Source organism: Falco cherrug, chromosome 15 (assembly GCF_023634085.1).
Source record: "Falco cherrug isolate bFalChe1 chromosome 15, bFalChe1.pri, whole genome shotgun sequence".
Classification (NCBI taxonomy): Eukaryota; Metazoa; Chordata; class Aves; order Falconiformes; family Falconidae; genus Falco; species Falco cherrug.
Genome location: NC_073711.1, coordinates 14,273,471 through 14,290,081, shown reverse-complemented (window position 1 = coordinate 14,290,081; position 16,611 = coordinate 14,273,471). Strand labels below are relative to the sequence as shown.

At 46.4% G+C, this 16,611-nt stretch overlaps 1 protein-coding gene across 2 annotated transcripts; it reads right to left on the bottom strand.

Moving 5' to 3' along the window:
* Window positions 1-272: 272 nt before the first annotated feature.
* Window positions 273-6,713, bottom strand: LOC102051240 (protein FAM162B-like). 2 transcript variants are annotated; one of them, XR_008735243.1, is made up of 5 exons: window positions 6,477-6,713; window positions 4,598-4,703; window positions 3,119-3,227; window positions 1,024-2,481; window positions 273-856 (listed from the first exon to the last, which is right to left on the bottom strand). XR_008735243.1 is itself a non-coding variant. In XM_027800870.2 (4 exons), the coding sequence occupies exons 1-4, from the start codon at window positions 6,586-6,588 to the stop codon at window positions 2,374-2,376; spliced, it is 435 nt and encodes a 144-aa protein (XP_027656671.1). In that variant the 5' UTR covers window positions 6,589-6,713; the 3' UTR covers window positions 273-2,373. The 2 variants fall into 2 exon arrangements, 1 of the variants encoding a protein (XP_027656671.1); XM_027800870.2 differs by having other exon boundaries at window positions 273-2,481.
* Window positions 6,714-16,611: the final 9,898 nt, after the last annotated feature.

The following is a 16,611-nucleotide window of genomic DNA, read 5'->3' as shown; positions in this document are numbered from 1 at the left end:
GATATTCAAATGAATAATCATGTAGCTGGGACTAGTAAAAGCTTATTCCCTACATAGCAGTCATAGCTCTTTGTGAGAGCCCAGAAACACCTGGGTCATCTGATTGCTCAGAAGTGGCCCATCAGCAGCTCAGGGAGGAAGAATTGATTTTTCCTTTTTCTTAATGATGAAGGGTAATGCAGCAGCTTTATACACTAGTCAACAGAGACCTGGGCTGTTTAAGAGGATTTGATAATAGCTCACACCTGAAGCAGGGTTGTTTTTTTTTCCCCCCCCAGGCAGAGGGAAGTGCAGAGTAGAGTGGAATAAGCTGCAATTAATTTTCTTGTTCTTTATATACAGTTATGGTCATCTCCTGCTTAAGTCATGGAAGCTAAGACCATGGATGTGGATTTGTTTATGAGCATCAAAAGGGGTTCTTTTAAGTGTTACACGTGCCTTCTTAGAAAGGTCATGTGAAAGCCAGTTGAGAATTAAAACAAAATATAATGCAAGCAACTGACCAGAGCTGTTTTAGTTTATCCCCAAATGAACACTAACTTTGAGGTAATTCTTGATGTTTATTGCACTAACCAAGAAAAGGAGGTCAGGTATAATGAAAGAGCCCGTATTACCTGTGCAGGCAAAACTGCCCTCTCAGTGGAGACGTGTTCACTCTGTGCTTGTCCTACACCATCATTTTCACTTCCCTGAGATTCACTTTGTGAGGAATACTGCAGGGAGCAGTACTGTATTGCACGGAGCCGTGAGTTGGAAACAAGTACCGCAAACACCAAGCTGTGACAGATGTAGCATCCCTGGCACACACATTCCTCATCCTAAATGGGCGTGCAGTGCAGTGCGGAGAAAAGCACTCCTAGGAAGCATCAGAAGGAAAAAGCTGTGCAGCAACCACAGGTGCAGGAGATGGAGTCCCAGAGCCCAAAACTGCTGCCTGCCAGTGCCCCAGCCCCTCCTGGCAAGCAGCTTGTTTGTGTAGGGACACACCAGCAACAAGTGGACGTGATTTTTGGTACAACAAACCTCAGAGACCTGAGCAAGAGCTTGCAGACTCCCCCGGAGCACAAATGCAACCGCTCTGAGTAATAAACCTTGCAAAGGCCAAGCCTTGGCTGGGCACGGTTGCAGCATTTGCCATCTCCTGTGGGAGCCGGGGTAGAAGGCTGGGTTTTGTCACTCCGATGTCCTTTGGCACCCCATGCAGTGCACCCAGCTCCACCAGCCTGTCTTACAGGTCCCGAGGGGTAACCAACAGGGGCTCAGACCGTCAGCACCCGCACATGTGAACTGGGGTCTGTCTTGATGTTTAATCACTTCATGAAAATGTAACTTTCAATATTTCATTAGGATCTCTCCCATCTGTTAAACATCAAGCCGGAGAGTTTGGTGACACTTTAAATGAAGCTGTGAAGAGATGTGTTTGTTTTAGATGTAATTGGACAGCTGTTTTATTATGAATTAATGAACTATGATGATTAAAAAGAAACCAGTTTTAGCAAACCATGAATTAAGAATTACTCCTGACTAAAATCACAACTAAGCAAGTGCCAGACAACTTTCATGACAATGATTAGAAGCAGAAGATGAAAAAGCAAAACCTGTGAGGTGCAACAGGACAAGAGGTGCCTCCAGACCAGGTTCCCTGCATCAGACATGGGTTCCCCGAGCTGCCCCCCAGCAACCAAATCACTCCATGTGCCCACTATACCACTCCACATCATTGCCATCTCCTCTGGCCCCAAAGCCCTTTTGGCCCAAATCACTCATCAGGGTCTGCTCACACTCCTCCATCTTCCCAGCCCCTCTTCATGCATGTGTCCCCCCTCTCCCTGGCCATGGGATCCTGCAAGGCTCTGGGGAGGGAGAGGGCACAGCAATGGCAGCAGGCTCAGAGGTAATTGATCTCTTTGTGGCTGCAAAACATACTTCAGACTCCTTTTCCCCCTGCCCTAGGTCACTTTGGCCAAAGCTGTTTGCCCTAGAAGCATCGCACAGAATGGCATGCTCTCTGATGTGGGGCCACATCCTTCCTGGGGTGGAGGACACAGCCCACGGCCACACGGAGCATCAGCAGCACCACAAAAAGCTGATCCTGAGCTAGGAAGTCCTGCATTCGTCTTTCCCATGCTTTGCAGTTTAGAAGAGATTTCTGTATTTCAGCTGAACCCAGTGCCAAAGACCGGAGGCCACAGAAAGCAGCTGTTGGAATTTCCATAGGAGTTTCCCAGTCGGTGTGGAGCAGTTTTTAAGCAGTGAAGTCTTTGCCCTGAGAGAGTTTCAGTGAAAAACCTCCGAAGACTTAAATGAAGACAGGTACATATGCCGCATGTGCAAACCGCTTTTCTCCTGCTGTTAAAATAAATCTGTTCCCAATCATTGTGACTTCCCAAGAGCTGCCTCCTGATCTTTCTCCACTTCAGCCTTCCATTTGGCCTTCTTTTCTATGTTCATCCTCAGCAGCGTGTGATCCCTTTTAGCAGCCTTGAGAAGAAATGGTGAAAAATAATTGCATGCACACATTTCCCACAACTAAATTTCCCCACGTTTGCACCACTTGCCTTGACACCCCACTTCGTGATATTTTGCAGTGACAGAAGTTTTATCCAATTTTCAATATTTGCAGCTCTGATTAGCAGGAAAATTACACTGTGAGCTGTTTACAGGTGCACTGGGACGTGCAAGTCAGGCTGGACACCCTCCTTCCCCACCGGTGGGATGCGAAGAAGCGAGTGTCACAGCTCCTGGTGCCCATGGTGGTACGCAGGCAGGATCACAGGAGCCTCATGGCCCATGGAGGCAGGGCAGGACCAGGTGCCGCTGACACTGTCTGAGCTAGTCCACAGCCTTTGGACTGGCCTTTTGCTCAGGTACCATGATGCAGAGCATTGCACTGTATGGGTTTGTGGCAAAGGGGGTCAGAAGGAACACGTTAACCAGCAAGTTGTGCTTCCCCATGCCAATCTCTCCTCCAGAGGACGGGGTGATACAGATTCTGTGCAAATATTGATTATATGGACCTATTCTCAAACCTGTCTGTCACCGGGGCGTTTATTTACAAGGAGAGCATACATATAGACCATACGTTAAGTAGATCAGTTTACCCAGAAAAAATACTCACTTCTTTGCCTGTGATTACCATGGCCAAACAGCCCAGCAAGGTCAGTGCAATCATGATGTAGCAAACCTTTATCCTCACACTGCTCCTTGCTGCGTCGAGGACCTCAGACCTGCGGAGGACAAAGCAATTTCCATCCTGCAGCAGCATGTGTGAAATGAGATCATGGGGAGCTGGGTAATGAATCCTCAAGTCTTTCAGGAGTGGCCTATTAATGTACAATGTGTTTTCTTCTCTTTCTGCAAGTACTTAGAGGAGGACTCAAGAAATCAGCCTATGGGGGAAAGATTTAGCCCCCCTCGCACGCAGGTGGGGTACTGCTACTCCCAACAGTTGTCAGTAACAACAGGAATAACAAATCCTGCTCTCCTGACTTCTTTTATTGCATATGAGGGTGAACACCTGAAAAATGACAAGGACAGGAAAGTCTTTCCATCACGATAATGGAATTGCAAGAGGCCCACCTTTGGGTGCTCTAGGGTAGGGTATGGGGTGCTGCACAGCACCAGGAGACACTAGAGCCGTGCCACCAGCGCCAGGCAATGCCACCCTCAGTGGACTAAAAGCACATGCATAATATTTTGGTTAAGAGCAATGGAGAGTTTTCACATAGCAAAGAGATACGGCAAGTGGTGACTGTGCCTGTGGCCACATCCCCATCGCAGCTGCCCATGGTGCTCTGCAGCCCCGTCCCACTGCCTGGCAGCTGGCACCAGCGCCGCAAGCACCTGCCTGCACCAGGAGGCTGAGCTGGGCTGGAGCAGGTGACCACACCACCCACACGGAGATGTCTTCCCAAGCAGCTGAACAGCCACAGCCGGCACTGGGAAATCTCCAACACCTTCCACTCCTGGCATTTATCCAGCAATTCGCACTTGCAAGAGACTGCAGCGTGGCAATGACTCATTCATTAAATCGTATCCAGCCATGGATTTGTTTATACCTGCAGGGAGAAGGCCAGCTGGAGGAGCCCCCAGGACGTCACAAGCCAGGAAGCATTAGGTCTCCAAAACCCAGTGACAATCCTTTAACAAAATAGCTCGACAAGGAGGTGAAACCGTAGCCCAGACATGAGGAACTTGTTGCAGATGTCTGTCACCAAAGCTGTGTATAGCCCACATTTCTTTTTAAAAGTTATGCAGCATTATTAATTGCTAATCAATAAAAACTAGCAAAGCATGCAAAAATCCAAAGTGGATTACGTGTTACTACTGTGACTTCTGAATTACAAAGCCACTTGTCTTACAAAAGATACTTAGGCTTAGTCTGAAACTCACGATTTCTAAAACAAATGAGTCCAGTTAACTTCACAGGGCGTGACAAAAAATTCATGTTCCTAAAAATTCAGATGATTTTTGGACACCGGTAACAGCAGGCCCCATCAGCATGGAGGAGCACTAACCCTTACCAAGTGAGGTTATGTGAAGGTGCTGTTGCCTGTATCTTCACATCTGAAAGCATCATTCAGACAGGTCTACTTACGAGATGTGCTTGGGAATGTCCTCCTCCTTTTTAAACCGTCCTGCCCATACTAACACCTTTTTATCAAAATTCGTAGGGCTTCTGTCATTTTTTAAAGCTTTGTAACCTGTAAGAGGTTTTAGAAAAGAAAACAATGAGCTAAGCTTAAAGAAGGGAAGAGGGAAAAAAGCTGTCATTACATGGGGAAAAGGGCTGAAAGTTCAAAATGGCACTTTTATATTCTGTGAGAGCCAAATGTGCTTTCTAATGTCAAAAGGACTCACCAGCTGGTGTGAGATGCTTTGTTATATTTGCAGCTTATTTTATTTAGTTTAATCATTTTTTTCTTTAGTGTAGGTAGGTTTTAAACTAAAAAACTCTTCATCAGGAAGGTTATCCTTATTAATGGGGGGAAAGGATGTGGGGCTGAAGCCACCCAAGTCCGCAGCATGCTCTCACCCTGCTAGCATCTTGCTTTTAAATGGCCCAACTAGTGCGTTAAGCAAACTGCCAGCAGCACTAATAACTCCTCAACAGCATCTCTTTCTAAAAGCGCTGACAGAGAGACGAGGTCTGTTAAAATACAGCCTGGTGGGAGGCTGGCAGTCGTTCTCATGCAAGCTGGGTACCACATTACTGTACTCTAATGATGATACATTACACCCTACCAGACAACCACGGTGATGCCATTAGCACGCTGTCACCCCGAGCACAACGAGAAAAGGACTCTGGCTCCTTTGGATAGAAACAAGCCCAATGACAGGCCACAACGGGCAGCAGAAGGGAGACCCTTGAAAAGAGGGTAAGCAACGGCTAGCTCAAATCCTGGCGTTTGCACTGCAAACGAGCGGTCATTGCAAGGTAGCTGGGACTGCTCACAACCCAGGTCGGTGCACCCAAGATGCTAGGTCATGGTGCCCTGTGCTTGCAAATGTGGGACTGGTGTGTAGTGGGTGCCCAGGGCATGCAGGAACGGGTGGACATGAAGATGCCCCCAGTCTTGGTGCCCTACACTCCCTGGCTGTTGCTGGATTGCTGGTGCTTGGCTGAAAGGAAACTGCTGCCTCTACAGAACAGGGCACAGGGAGCATCCCTTCCTGCCTGCATTGAGATGGTGAAGTTACATCACATGCCTTGGCCCCAGGCCTGCTCGTGCATGCCAGGACTCGTGGATGGCTCAAAAACCCAAGTGTAAATCTTGGCACCCAGACCACCAGGTAAATTTAATCTCCTGCTTCTCCTGTTTCTCTTACAGAGTGGCAGTGAGACCAGGAGAGCTACATCTGAAATGTCAGCAAGTGTCTGAATCAGATCTGCAACAAGCAGTAAGACGGATCGCCATAAAGACAGGCTCCATCCCAGGAGAACAAGGGCAAAGCCCCATGCTGGAGACCCACAGCCACCTCACGGGAGCACGGGCCCATGCCTGCCAGGTGAGCCTGGGCACTCACTGCCTGCCATGAGCAGGCACAGCTGAGGGCTTCATTCAGCAAGGGGTGCCAGGGGGAGCAGAGGGTCCAAGTCTGCCGCTTGTACCAGCCCTCCGCATGTGGGGCCATGTACCAGTCCTCCTCTGGAAACCTGGCAGCTGGGTAGGAGGAGAAACTTTTTTTTTTTTTTTTTATTTTTTAAATTAACAGGCTGCCTGATATGAAATATCAGTTTGGATTTACTGCTGCAGGAGGAGGACTATTTAACACAAAAAAAGTCTTTATCCCTGTGCACTCTGCTAGACAGAGCTCTCCGTGTGCTCTGTCTGGGGGTGTCTGTAAGCCCAGGAGGTGCAGCACTGCCGTAACAGCCACAGATGAGAACGAGGGTCACTTTCTCACCCTTTGCAGCAAGCACCCCTTCCCTCCATGCCGCAGCACGAAACAGCCACCAAAACCTTTCTACCCACCTGGGTTAGCTGTCTGCAAAGCCACGTCCCGAGCGCCCTTCGCTTTGTTACCAGCAGCTCTGGCAGGGCACAGGACCAGCCGAGCCACCGGTCCCCGCAGCCGCCCCAGCATCCCGCCCCGGCTGGTACCCGGCCACCACCTCCTCACCAGCCTGGCAGCACGGGGGGGACCAGCAGGAGCCCAGGAGGCTGCTTCTAGGAGTTACTAACACCAAACTACCGCTTCCTGTAAGAAGGGAGTAGCACGCATTTCCACCCTGGCTGCCAATAGTTTTTTGCTTGCGTCACGATGACTAGTTAAATTTATCGCTTGTGTTTACCAAAGTGCTGCACCTTCCCGGCCAGGCAGGCAGAGTTCACTGCTGTGGCACGGCATGCCCAGCCCAAGTTGTTGCTCAGGAGAGTAAAGGGTATTTACATAATTTTCTCAGTCCTTACTACGGCAGGACTAAAATAGGACAGTGTGCTGTACTTCCCCAAAGATAGCTTGTGACTGCTAATTATCACAGCCAGTTAAGCTGTTAGAGTTCTTAATTGCTCCTAGCTAAAAAAATAATCTTGCAAATCAGTTGTGTTAGACTTTTTGCAGAGGAGCGGTGTTTCCCTTATCTCAGAATAAACGTGGTTTGGTGGAGGGAAACTAAAGCTGATGTTTGTGGCTACAAATGCACACGGGGAGTCCATCTCACATCCAGACTGCAAACTTCCCTGGCAAAGAAATACATTTCCAACATAATTTAGGTTTAAAACAGTAAACTAAGAAATTATGTCAAAAACCTCCGGTGATGTAGCATTTGTCAGTCAGTAAAACTATCACTGAAATGTAGCAGTACCTATAAAGGATTCGCCCTCTCTGAATTTGAACTCCATGAAGTCTTGATAGTGCTGGATGTTTTCCATAATATCAGCTGTTTTAACCAGAGAATGAACCAAAACCAATGCCATTTTATCACTTTGACATTTCTCCTGTGCTTTGCACAAAATTGTCCCTGATGGGTCAGGAAATGGAAATGCAAATACTTGTCTCATTTGGAGCAGTGGGGTATTTACTTTCCTTAGACATACAAAGCTCTAATAAAGCTGGTTTACAACTAAGGTAAAAAATTCCATGGAAAAGGGAAGAAGCAGCTGCCAAAAGGAAAATTTTAAAAACTATTTAATAAGACCATCAAATGCAATATTGCAGATAATCAAAGTGTATCTAAGAGCAAAGCGAGGAACTGCAACGGAACAGAGCTCAGGATGCTGGCAAGGATATTCTTTAAGGGCCAAGAGGATGAAAGATATGAGACAGAAGCAGCTCCAGCTACCTGGCTCCTGCCCCCAAGGAAAAAAACTCTACCTTCTACAGACATGTTTTATATTTTTTGAGAACATGAAGTTATTGATGCTGAGGAAAGGAGACACTCGTAGCAATGACAAACACAGTTTTTCCTCTTTCGTGAAAGCTCCACAATGCATCTGGACATAACACAATGTGTTTAGCTTAATTTGCTTGTAATTTGGTAAAGCAAATCAGATCCATTTCCAGATTAGGAACGCGTACAGAAAATAAGTGGTGGTTTGAGCTTTCAGCTGCAAATGAGACCTGCAAACCAGCAGAAATCAGTGGATGTGATTATGGTGGAGGAAGCAGAAGGGAAACCTGGTAAAGCCACTGCAAATACTTGTGTCCTGCTCAGGATTTCCCTGGGAAGACGGACATGAGGAGGAGGAAAGGTACATTTACAGCTGGAAGTTTACAGGGCTCAGCACCCCTAAGCATCCCTGCAGGCCCCCTTCTCACATTGCAGAAGAGCTGCTGAGTGGAAAAGAGGAAAAGAGGTGTACACTGGACACCCCTCACTCCCCAAGTTGGGGAGGCAGGAGGGGCTGGGGGGGGCCCAGAAAATGTGACCCCACAGGCTCTGGCTGTGCAGAACATTAGAGCATTTTCACTTTAACAGGCACTCTCCTGCTCATTGCAGAAGTGACTGTCTTTATGTCATGTCTGTTTATGGATTTAAAGAGAAAAAAAGAGCATTTTTATTTTACCTCTTAGTTTCTCAAATGTGGGGAAAATCACAGGGTTTTCAGGCCTCCGGTGCTTATCCACCTAGGGGTTGCCAATTGTTTCCTCTAGAAGACACACCAGCTAACAGCTGTATTAATCACGTCTGCTGTGAGCAAAAAAACACTTCAGGATTTATTATGCCAGCATTTAGAAGTGCAAAGACACAGAGGTCCTCAAGAAAGCACAAAGGCAGTTACTTGTTCGTGAATTTTACTTGTTCCTCTGGCACTGTGAATGCTTAATGCCAGGGTGAGTTTTACTGCAGTGCATGAAAGCTAATAAAAAGCTATATACACCACTGCGTTAGGAAATCAAGCTTTCCCTTATACACTGTGGATTTCTCTCTGGCCCAGAGCATCTTGAATCCATTCCTGAACAACAGAGAGATGCAGAGAGCTCTTGGACCAAGGTAGCCTTATGTGCAGCCTGATAGCCTTCGTCCTCTTTAGAGAAGTTTTGCATCTAGCCCAGTACATGCACATCCCACCCTGCCCAGGTTGCAAAACATCCCCGTGAGGCTCATCCATTCATTCCCCTCACCAGGCCATCTCTTGATAACCATCAGTGACTTATTAGCAGAATGCAACTGTGATTTCATAACCATTAAGCTCACAGACAGGGAGTTTATTGCACAGCAGAAACAACTTGTTCAGAGATGCAGAATTAGCAAATCTTGGCTTAAAACACCATCTTCTCCTCCCACATCCTTCTGCCAGGAAGAGAGCAAGACCCCAGATCCTCAGCAAGCCCTGGGCAGTACAGATAACAACTCACACACTGACTAGCTGTACAGGTGTCCCTCAGGTTTCCTCTGACCCTTGCTGCAAGGGGAGAGCACAGATCTGAAGGTTTTTGAGTTACAAACGAGCAGGCTAGCTCAGAGCACGGAGAATGGTTCACAGCTGTGGTGCAGACTCCTGACATTTCTGTTTTCTGTGTGAGAGCGATATGTAGTTGTAACACTTGCTGCACACTGATGCCAACATTGAAGATGGAAAACTAAACACAAAGCCTCACAGGACTCCATCCTAGTTCTGCATCAACTTCACACCCCTTCTGCCACCTCAGATGCTGCTCTTGCAGCTGAATCTGCAGCAAGGACTAGCAGCCAGTCACCCTCCCCTCCCTGAACATGCACAAAAACCTTTGTAGATCTGGAACTGAAAGGCCACAATATAAAATCCATTGCTCTTTGAAAAAATCTATTGCTTTTTGGTTTCTGACTGAATTTATACAGTCATTTCCAGTACCTTAATTTCAATACCTGTCAGCCTATTGCAGCAATGAGAAACTTGGATTTGGGTTCTCTTCACCTGTTCTTTTCCTGCTTTCAACAGCCACAGGAATGAAAGAGTTGATTCCTCCAGAAGCCCCATATCCCCACACATCTATTTACACCTCCTGGTTAATTTGCATAAGATTGTGCACACAAAAAATGTTTATTCATATATACAAAAGAATCCACAGGAGTATTCAACCAAAAAAGTATTACTTTGTAAAGCTGTTCTCATGTACAATGTCTTCAAAACCAAATGGCTTACCATCAGGCTCTGTTTGGCATGTGATGCAAACTTCTTACATGAGGGCTGTGATGAGGAGCAGAAGATAATCTTATCTTAGAATTCTTTGCCTTCCCCCCATCTAATTAACTATGCAGCAGAGCTCTGTCTTGGTTCCTAGACAAGATAAACAAGCAATCCTGGATGGGCTTGTGGCTCATGAAATTCTGAGTGAGTCAGGAAATATTCCTCCATGAAACTGTGTATTCTCCAGCAGCACAATTTAACACAGCAAAAGCAATGAATTGCTTTGAAATGTCCCACTTACCTGCAGACTCCCAGCCCAAAAGCCCTTCCCTCCCCTCCAGGGTCCCCAGGGAGCAGCACTCCCAAGGGCTTCAGTTCTCTCCAGGTAGTGATTCACACCCTCCTTGTATCAGGAAATCACCTTCCCTAAGGAAACTGAAATGCAAATCACAAGAAACTAAAAGCTTCTGAACTATTTCTCACCATGGCCAAGTAAAAACAAGGGAACAGTCACAGAATCTTACAGCAAAACCAGACTCAGAGGGTTTGTAAAGAGCTCTGAAAACAAGCACCAGCATGACACTTTAATCACTTCAGAACACTTGGATTCATTTTTTGATAATCGTGAGTGTTACCAATAAAAGAGGGCATCTGCTAAAAGAGAACAGCGACAACCTGACCTCTCCTCTTGCTGTGTTAAACTTCAGCTTTGCTTTACAAAAAATGAAATCAGGATTCCTCTATCCAGTTACTGAAAGGTCCTGCATTTTCTACCGATATTGTCCCTATTCCTTCAAATCAGGCTGTATCACTACCATTTGAAGAATCTTGCTTAGCAACCATAAATAAGACACTAAGCCACCCTACTAAAAAACCAAAACCAAACACAAAAAAACCCACCCCAAAACCCAGACTCCCCTGGCTCTGGTAGATCTTGCCTAATTTACACCATATGAGCCTTCTGGCATCATTCTCTTAACTGGGAAAGGTAATTGATATGACATACTTGGTATTTTCTACAACAGGAGCATCATCTTCCCCAAGTGAAGAAGATCTGAGCTGTTCTCTGCATCTGCCACTAACACAGGGATGAGCACAGCTTGTCCCAGACTGTCAGGTCTGAGCAGAAGTGCCCGACATTGCAAGGATAAGGATCACCAAATGATCCTTATCTAGGAAGATTCATCTTCTCTGCCATTAAGCACATTTTTTCTTAAGGGAGATAACCCCCAATTGACAGTCTGGATGTTTTGCTGCTTAAGGCATGTTCAGCTCTGGAACAACACAGAGAACCCAGTTCTACCTCTCCTGATGGTAATGGAAGTGCCTACAAACAAGGGACACTGCTGTAACCAAGAGGACCCATAAACCACACTCACTTAATTTCCTTCCGTCAGCTCCAGGTTTTTAGCGAAGGTTCAATAGAATATTTATTGGGCACAGGAATGCAGTTATGAATTGTCTTAGTAGGAGCCAAATTCAGAGGAGCTGGTGAGCTGCACCTAGAGTGGCCAGACCTCTGCAAACAAATACTAAAAAGGAACTCGGTATGGGTCTGCCATGCCCTGGTACAAAGTGCAGGGTTTATAACAGCTGGTGTCAGAAGGACAAAGCTCATGGCAGCAAAACAACAAAACAAAAGTTAGTTATTGCTCTGACAAAGCCTCGGTATGATCTCTCCCAGGGTTTGGGATGACCGTAGAGGGGCAATGAAATGGCATGTCACCTCCAGCACAGGGTGGCCTGGCACATGCGGCGGCTGCCTACTGATGTGCTGAAACATGTGATGCCTGATAAGTCCGGCTTTATCATGGAGGAGCAGCCAGATGCTAGCAGCAAAGATCTCAGGACCCACAGGGAAATCCTCCGAGGTGTTCAGGGTGTTGTGATGAAATTGCAGCTTTTACAACCAAGGAAATTAATGCACTGATGAGCTTTGCACCAGGCCACTGATTTCTGGAATAAAGCACAGTTGGACCATGGAGCAAAAAAGTGCAAAACCCTGAAAGGAAAACAAAACCATCAGAATCCTTACAATTTACATTTTGACTCTGAGTCTGGAGAACCATTTAATTTAAACCTTTTCCACACCTGTTTCCCCAGCTGAGCCTGAGAAACGCACTGACAAGGACAGACTCTTTCACTTGTCACTTAAAGATTTTCTTTCCAGAGAAAAATGGCATTGTCTTCAAAAACAGATGCATTCAGACATTTTTCAGTCCATTAGTCACTAGTTTAGGGAAAAAAAGAAACCTAATTTTAAAAGATTGAACAATTCTTTGTGGAAATGTCTTTTCCCCACAGTTGTCTTAATGTTAGAATGACTTACATTTTTTTCAGCTCCTCCTGAGAAGTCATGTACTATCAATCAGGCCAATAAACCTGCCGAGATCCTTAGGAGCCCCTGCACCCTGGGGTCACGTTTCCCCTTTTAGCAACTGGGTGAATATGTAGGCACTTGGTGCAGGAGCAAATGGATCCCAGTAACACAGGGAGGCTCTGTCCTGGGGACAGCTTGTCCCAGCAATGCACACCACAGTAGTCCATAACAGGGGCAGGTGCCTCCTCAAATTCACGACCTGTGTCTTAACAGTCCCTCTAAAGAGACTGTAAAACTCTTCCAGACACTCCTGGGTGAGACACAGGCTGCCTGTAGAATGAGATTTACTCCCAGCAGCTTTTATGTCACCAAAGGGACCACCAGGGAAATGAATCTCCTAAACGATGCCCAGTCCCCTGGAAGGCTGAGAGGGGACCTTATCAGTGTCTACAGGTATCTTAAGGGCCAATGCCAGGAGGACGGGGCGAGGCTCTTGTCAGTGGAGCCCAGCGACAGGACAAGGGGCAACAGGCACAAGAAGTTCCTTCTGCAGCACTGAACAAGAAGTTCCAGTGCAACTGCAGCACAAGAAGTTCCTTCTGAAGATGAGGAAGAACTTCTTTACCACGAGGGTGGCAGATCCCTGGGACAGGCTGCCCAGAGAGGCTGTGCAGGCTCCTTCTCTGGGGACATTCAAAACCCACCTGGACATGACTCTGTGTAACCTGCCCCAGGTGACCCTGCTTTGGCCAGGGGTTGGACTAGATGGTCTCCAGGGGTCCCTTCCCACCCCGACCATTGTGTGGTTCTGTGAAATTCTAAGAGACACAAGCAAAGTCACTCCAGTAGAGAGAATACAGCTTTAGTGTTCTCATATAAGATGTCTGGAATAGCCTACACTGCTCTGATTGCTCAAGAAAGTTACTAAAAAAGAAAACGCATAAAGGAAGAAATGAGAGGATTATGCCTTTTTCTTGGCTAACAAATTAGAAACGGAGAGGGATTGTGGTGGTTATCTCTGAGAAACTCAGTGCCAGAGAGGAAGGGTAGTTTGGCAGGCTAAATCACAGCACTGGACCTGAACAAGGGGTATCAGCTGCTCGTGACGGATGCCAAGGGCTACACTGTTCCTGGTGCTGTTCCTTGTAAGTTCCAGCAAAGGGGCAGGGGCTGTCTCCATCCTCGCGCTGGTTAAGGAAGCATACCTGGTAACACAAACAGCCAGGCCACATGGCTCGCTAGGCTCCTGCAGCACTGCTGGGCTGGTGTAACTCTGGACCATAACTGCATAGTCATTAGTGTTTACAAAATAAGTTTCCAGGGAAGCAAAATTACACACCGAAGAAATAATAAGCAGCGATGTAATCAGATGTGAGAGGGAGATCATTTCATTACCTGAACCAGGCCTCATTATTCACCATTTCCCTGGCAAGAACTGATAAATGCAGGCTAATGAATCTTAGCACTCCGGACGAGCAGGAGGAGTGCCAGCTCGGTGCTGCCGCATGCTAAGTGGGACCAGAGAATCCAATTCTCAGTTAAAAGTCCAAAAGGTAAGATATGAACTCCTCCATTGCAGCACTGCAGTGAGATGAAAGAGGGGGATTAACCACTGCTTACAGAGTAAGCTGTTTTACAGAGTAACCCTGGCTGTGGGAATGCTGTGGCTCCTGGCTGGCCCAGAGGAGTGAATTGAACTCTGAACAACCCAAGGATAATCGGGGTCTGCATACACTGGTGATACAAGGTGCAGGGGCCAGAGCAGGCTCTTTAGGGAACACCTTCCAGAACCAGCATTATCATCTGGAGACTTCCCAGATGGTTCTGACAGTTAAATATCATCCTCAGCCTGGTAAGGACACAAGGAAGACATTAACAGTGAAAGAGGCAACAGCATCAACACAGAAAAACACTGTAGCAGGACCTTTGCCCACTTCTGTGACATCTTTGTTTAATCAACAGAGTTGATTGCTGTTGTGGCCATGCGTTCCTTTTAAAAACAGGTTAACAGCAAATATACCATGCACTGTACACAATTACTAAAATAGAAACAAAACAAGCAATGCTAAAGAAGCCATTGGAAAAGGGGAGAAAACCTCTTTAAGGCAAATGAGTTCTCAGAGTTGCAAAAACTGCCTCTGTTTTCTCTATACTTTCTGCATCCTTCACAAGCAGCATGGCCCCCAAATTTCATATGAAGAACTGGAACATTTGGCAAGGCTCCTTTGGAAGGAGCTTAGACACTAACAGCCAACATCAGATGAAAACCTATTCAGAGAGGAGTACCCATGTCCTGACTTTACAGGGAAATGCTGCCCTCATCTGTCTTCCAGTGACAGGTTTTATTTTCTTGCCTATCATGCCTAAACCATCCATCACTTTCAGAATGAAAAGGTGACTCTATTGTTGCAACCAACTCAGAAGTCTGTGCCTGGACTTCTATTTGCACTGGGGCCATTAAGCAATGCTGTGGTTGGTAACTGGAGTCAGTATGACCATGTTGCTGCAATGGAGTTTAAATGAAGAGATATCTTGATTCTCTGTATTGTCTTGGTCCAAAGGAAGAAAATGGCTTATACATTCTTTACAAAACTAAAACTGACCAAAGAAAAAAAAATTAATCCCTAATGCCAGGAGAGCAGGAGTACTGAAAGGTAACGCTGGGGTTCAGCAAGAGCAGAGCAGCCGCTGCTGCTGCAGCAGTTTGCACACTAGTGCGCCAGGCAGCGAGCTGGGGATCTGGAAGCCTGCAGCCCAGCCTGCTACAGCCAGCCACAGAGAACAGGGCTGGTTTGCCTCTTTCATCCACATGGGTAAAAATCCAGCACACACACACAGAATGGAGGCAGATCTCAAGCACTATCAGTGGCCCTCAGGAAAGCGAAATGAAGGAGAAGTTGAACATACATTCATTATTCCATAAAAGTATAAACTTTGAAGTTGGAAAATTACATCTGGTAGATTAAGTATAACACTAGTCAGTTCTGTGTGGGTTTGGGGTGGGTTTGGGTTTTGTCCTGGATTTAATCAAAGCCCGCATCTCCAAAACTGAATGTACAGTTGCCCAGCATCTTAATGCCTGAAGTGTCACCCCAGCACAAGCAGACAGGTCCCATTTGATAGTACCAAACCGACTTTCTGGAAACTCAGGGTAGGGATTTACAATCAGCCCCAAGGTCTGGACTCCAGCTGCATGGTCAGGTCTCCCAGAGCAGCTTGGTCAGCTCTCACCCAGCCAAAGCCTGAAGCTGTCCACAGGTGCTGCACAGCCACAAGCTTTGCCCAGCCTGGCAGCCAAGGGACAGGAACAAGGCTGGATGCTGCCTGCCCCACAGACTCCACACTGTAACATCCAGGCTCTTGCATCTCTGTCCAAGGGGAGCAGGCTGTCCGTCCAAAGCTTGCCAGAAACATTTTGACCTACATGGAAATGCTCATCGTAACATTTTCAATTGAAAAAAAACCCTCAAATTAATTCTATATCTAATAGCTATCTAGTTTCCTAGATGAAAAAAAAATTAAAAATCCTCCCAAACTGATTTTCATGGGAACATCAATCCCAAATGATCATTTCCACGATCCCAGAAGCAGCAGAAGGCTCAGCCCAGCCTCAGACCCCCCAGCTGAACCCAGGATCCCTCTAACGACTCACCCTCCTGCTGGCTTCTCCCAGGTCACCAACTGCAGAGGCTGGCTGGTGCCTCAGCAATCAGTCTCTCATTACAGCCTTTCTGCCTGGCACCTTAATTTGATCTGTCATTTCACAGCCCAGTAGCTCTATCTGAACAGGTGGAATATGGCAGATTCCTCTCATTATTTTAGTCTTTTTGAAACAACCAGTATTATTTCACAGTATTCTACATATTTCTAGATTTCCCCCTAAGCATTCCCCTTTCTCTGATCAACAGCTGCATCAAATACACCAGTATATTACTACTTCACACATTGCTGTCTGCCTTCCCAGTCAGTCCTGTACATATGACCTGCATTTGTTTTTTTGGCTCTTACTTGGCGCTTGGTTATTTGTTCCCTCCTCTGCTTTCAAAGTATTTGAACAGTATTCAGTAAAGTAAAACTAAGGACCAATATTCCTGGTGGTTGTTTGCTTGAGTTTAATCATTCTGGACCCTGGGGAAATTCTACCTGTCTTCATGCTGTTGGCATTTTATTAACATATCCATGTGGCTACAAGCTGCCATGCAGGATTTTTTTTTTTTTTTTTTTTTTGTGGGTGCA

Bases quoted from the DNA above. Each gene is read 5' to 3' on its own strand.
- LOC102051240 (XM_027800870.2), bottom strand. From the start codon at position 6,588: ATGCTGGGGCGGCTGCGGGGACCGGTGGCTCGGCTGGTCCTGTGCCCT. The intron at 4,704-6,476 runs GTGGGTAGAAAG...AACCTCTTACAG, and splicing joins TTTGCAGACAGCTAACCCAG to GTTACAAAGCTTTAAAAAAT. The intron at 3,228-4,597 runs GTAAGTAGACCT...TGTCCTCCGCAG, and splicing joins GACATTCCCAAGCACATCTC to GTCTGAGGTCCTCGACGCAG.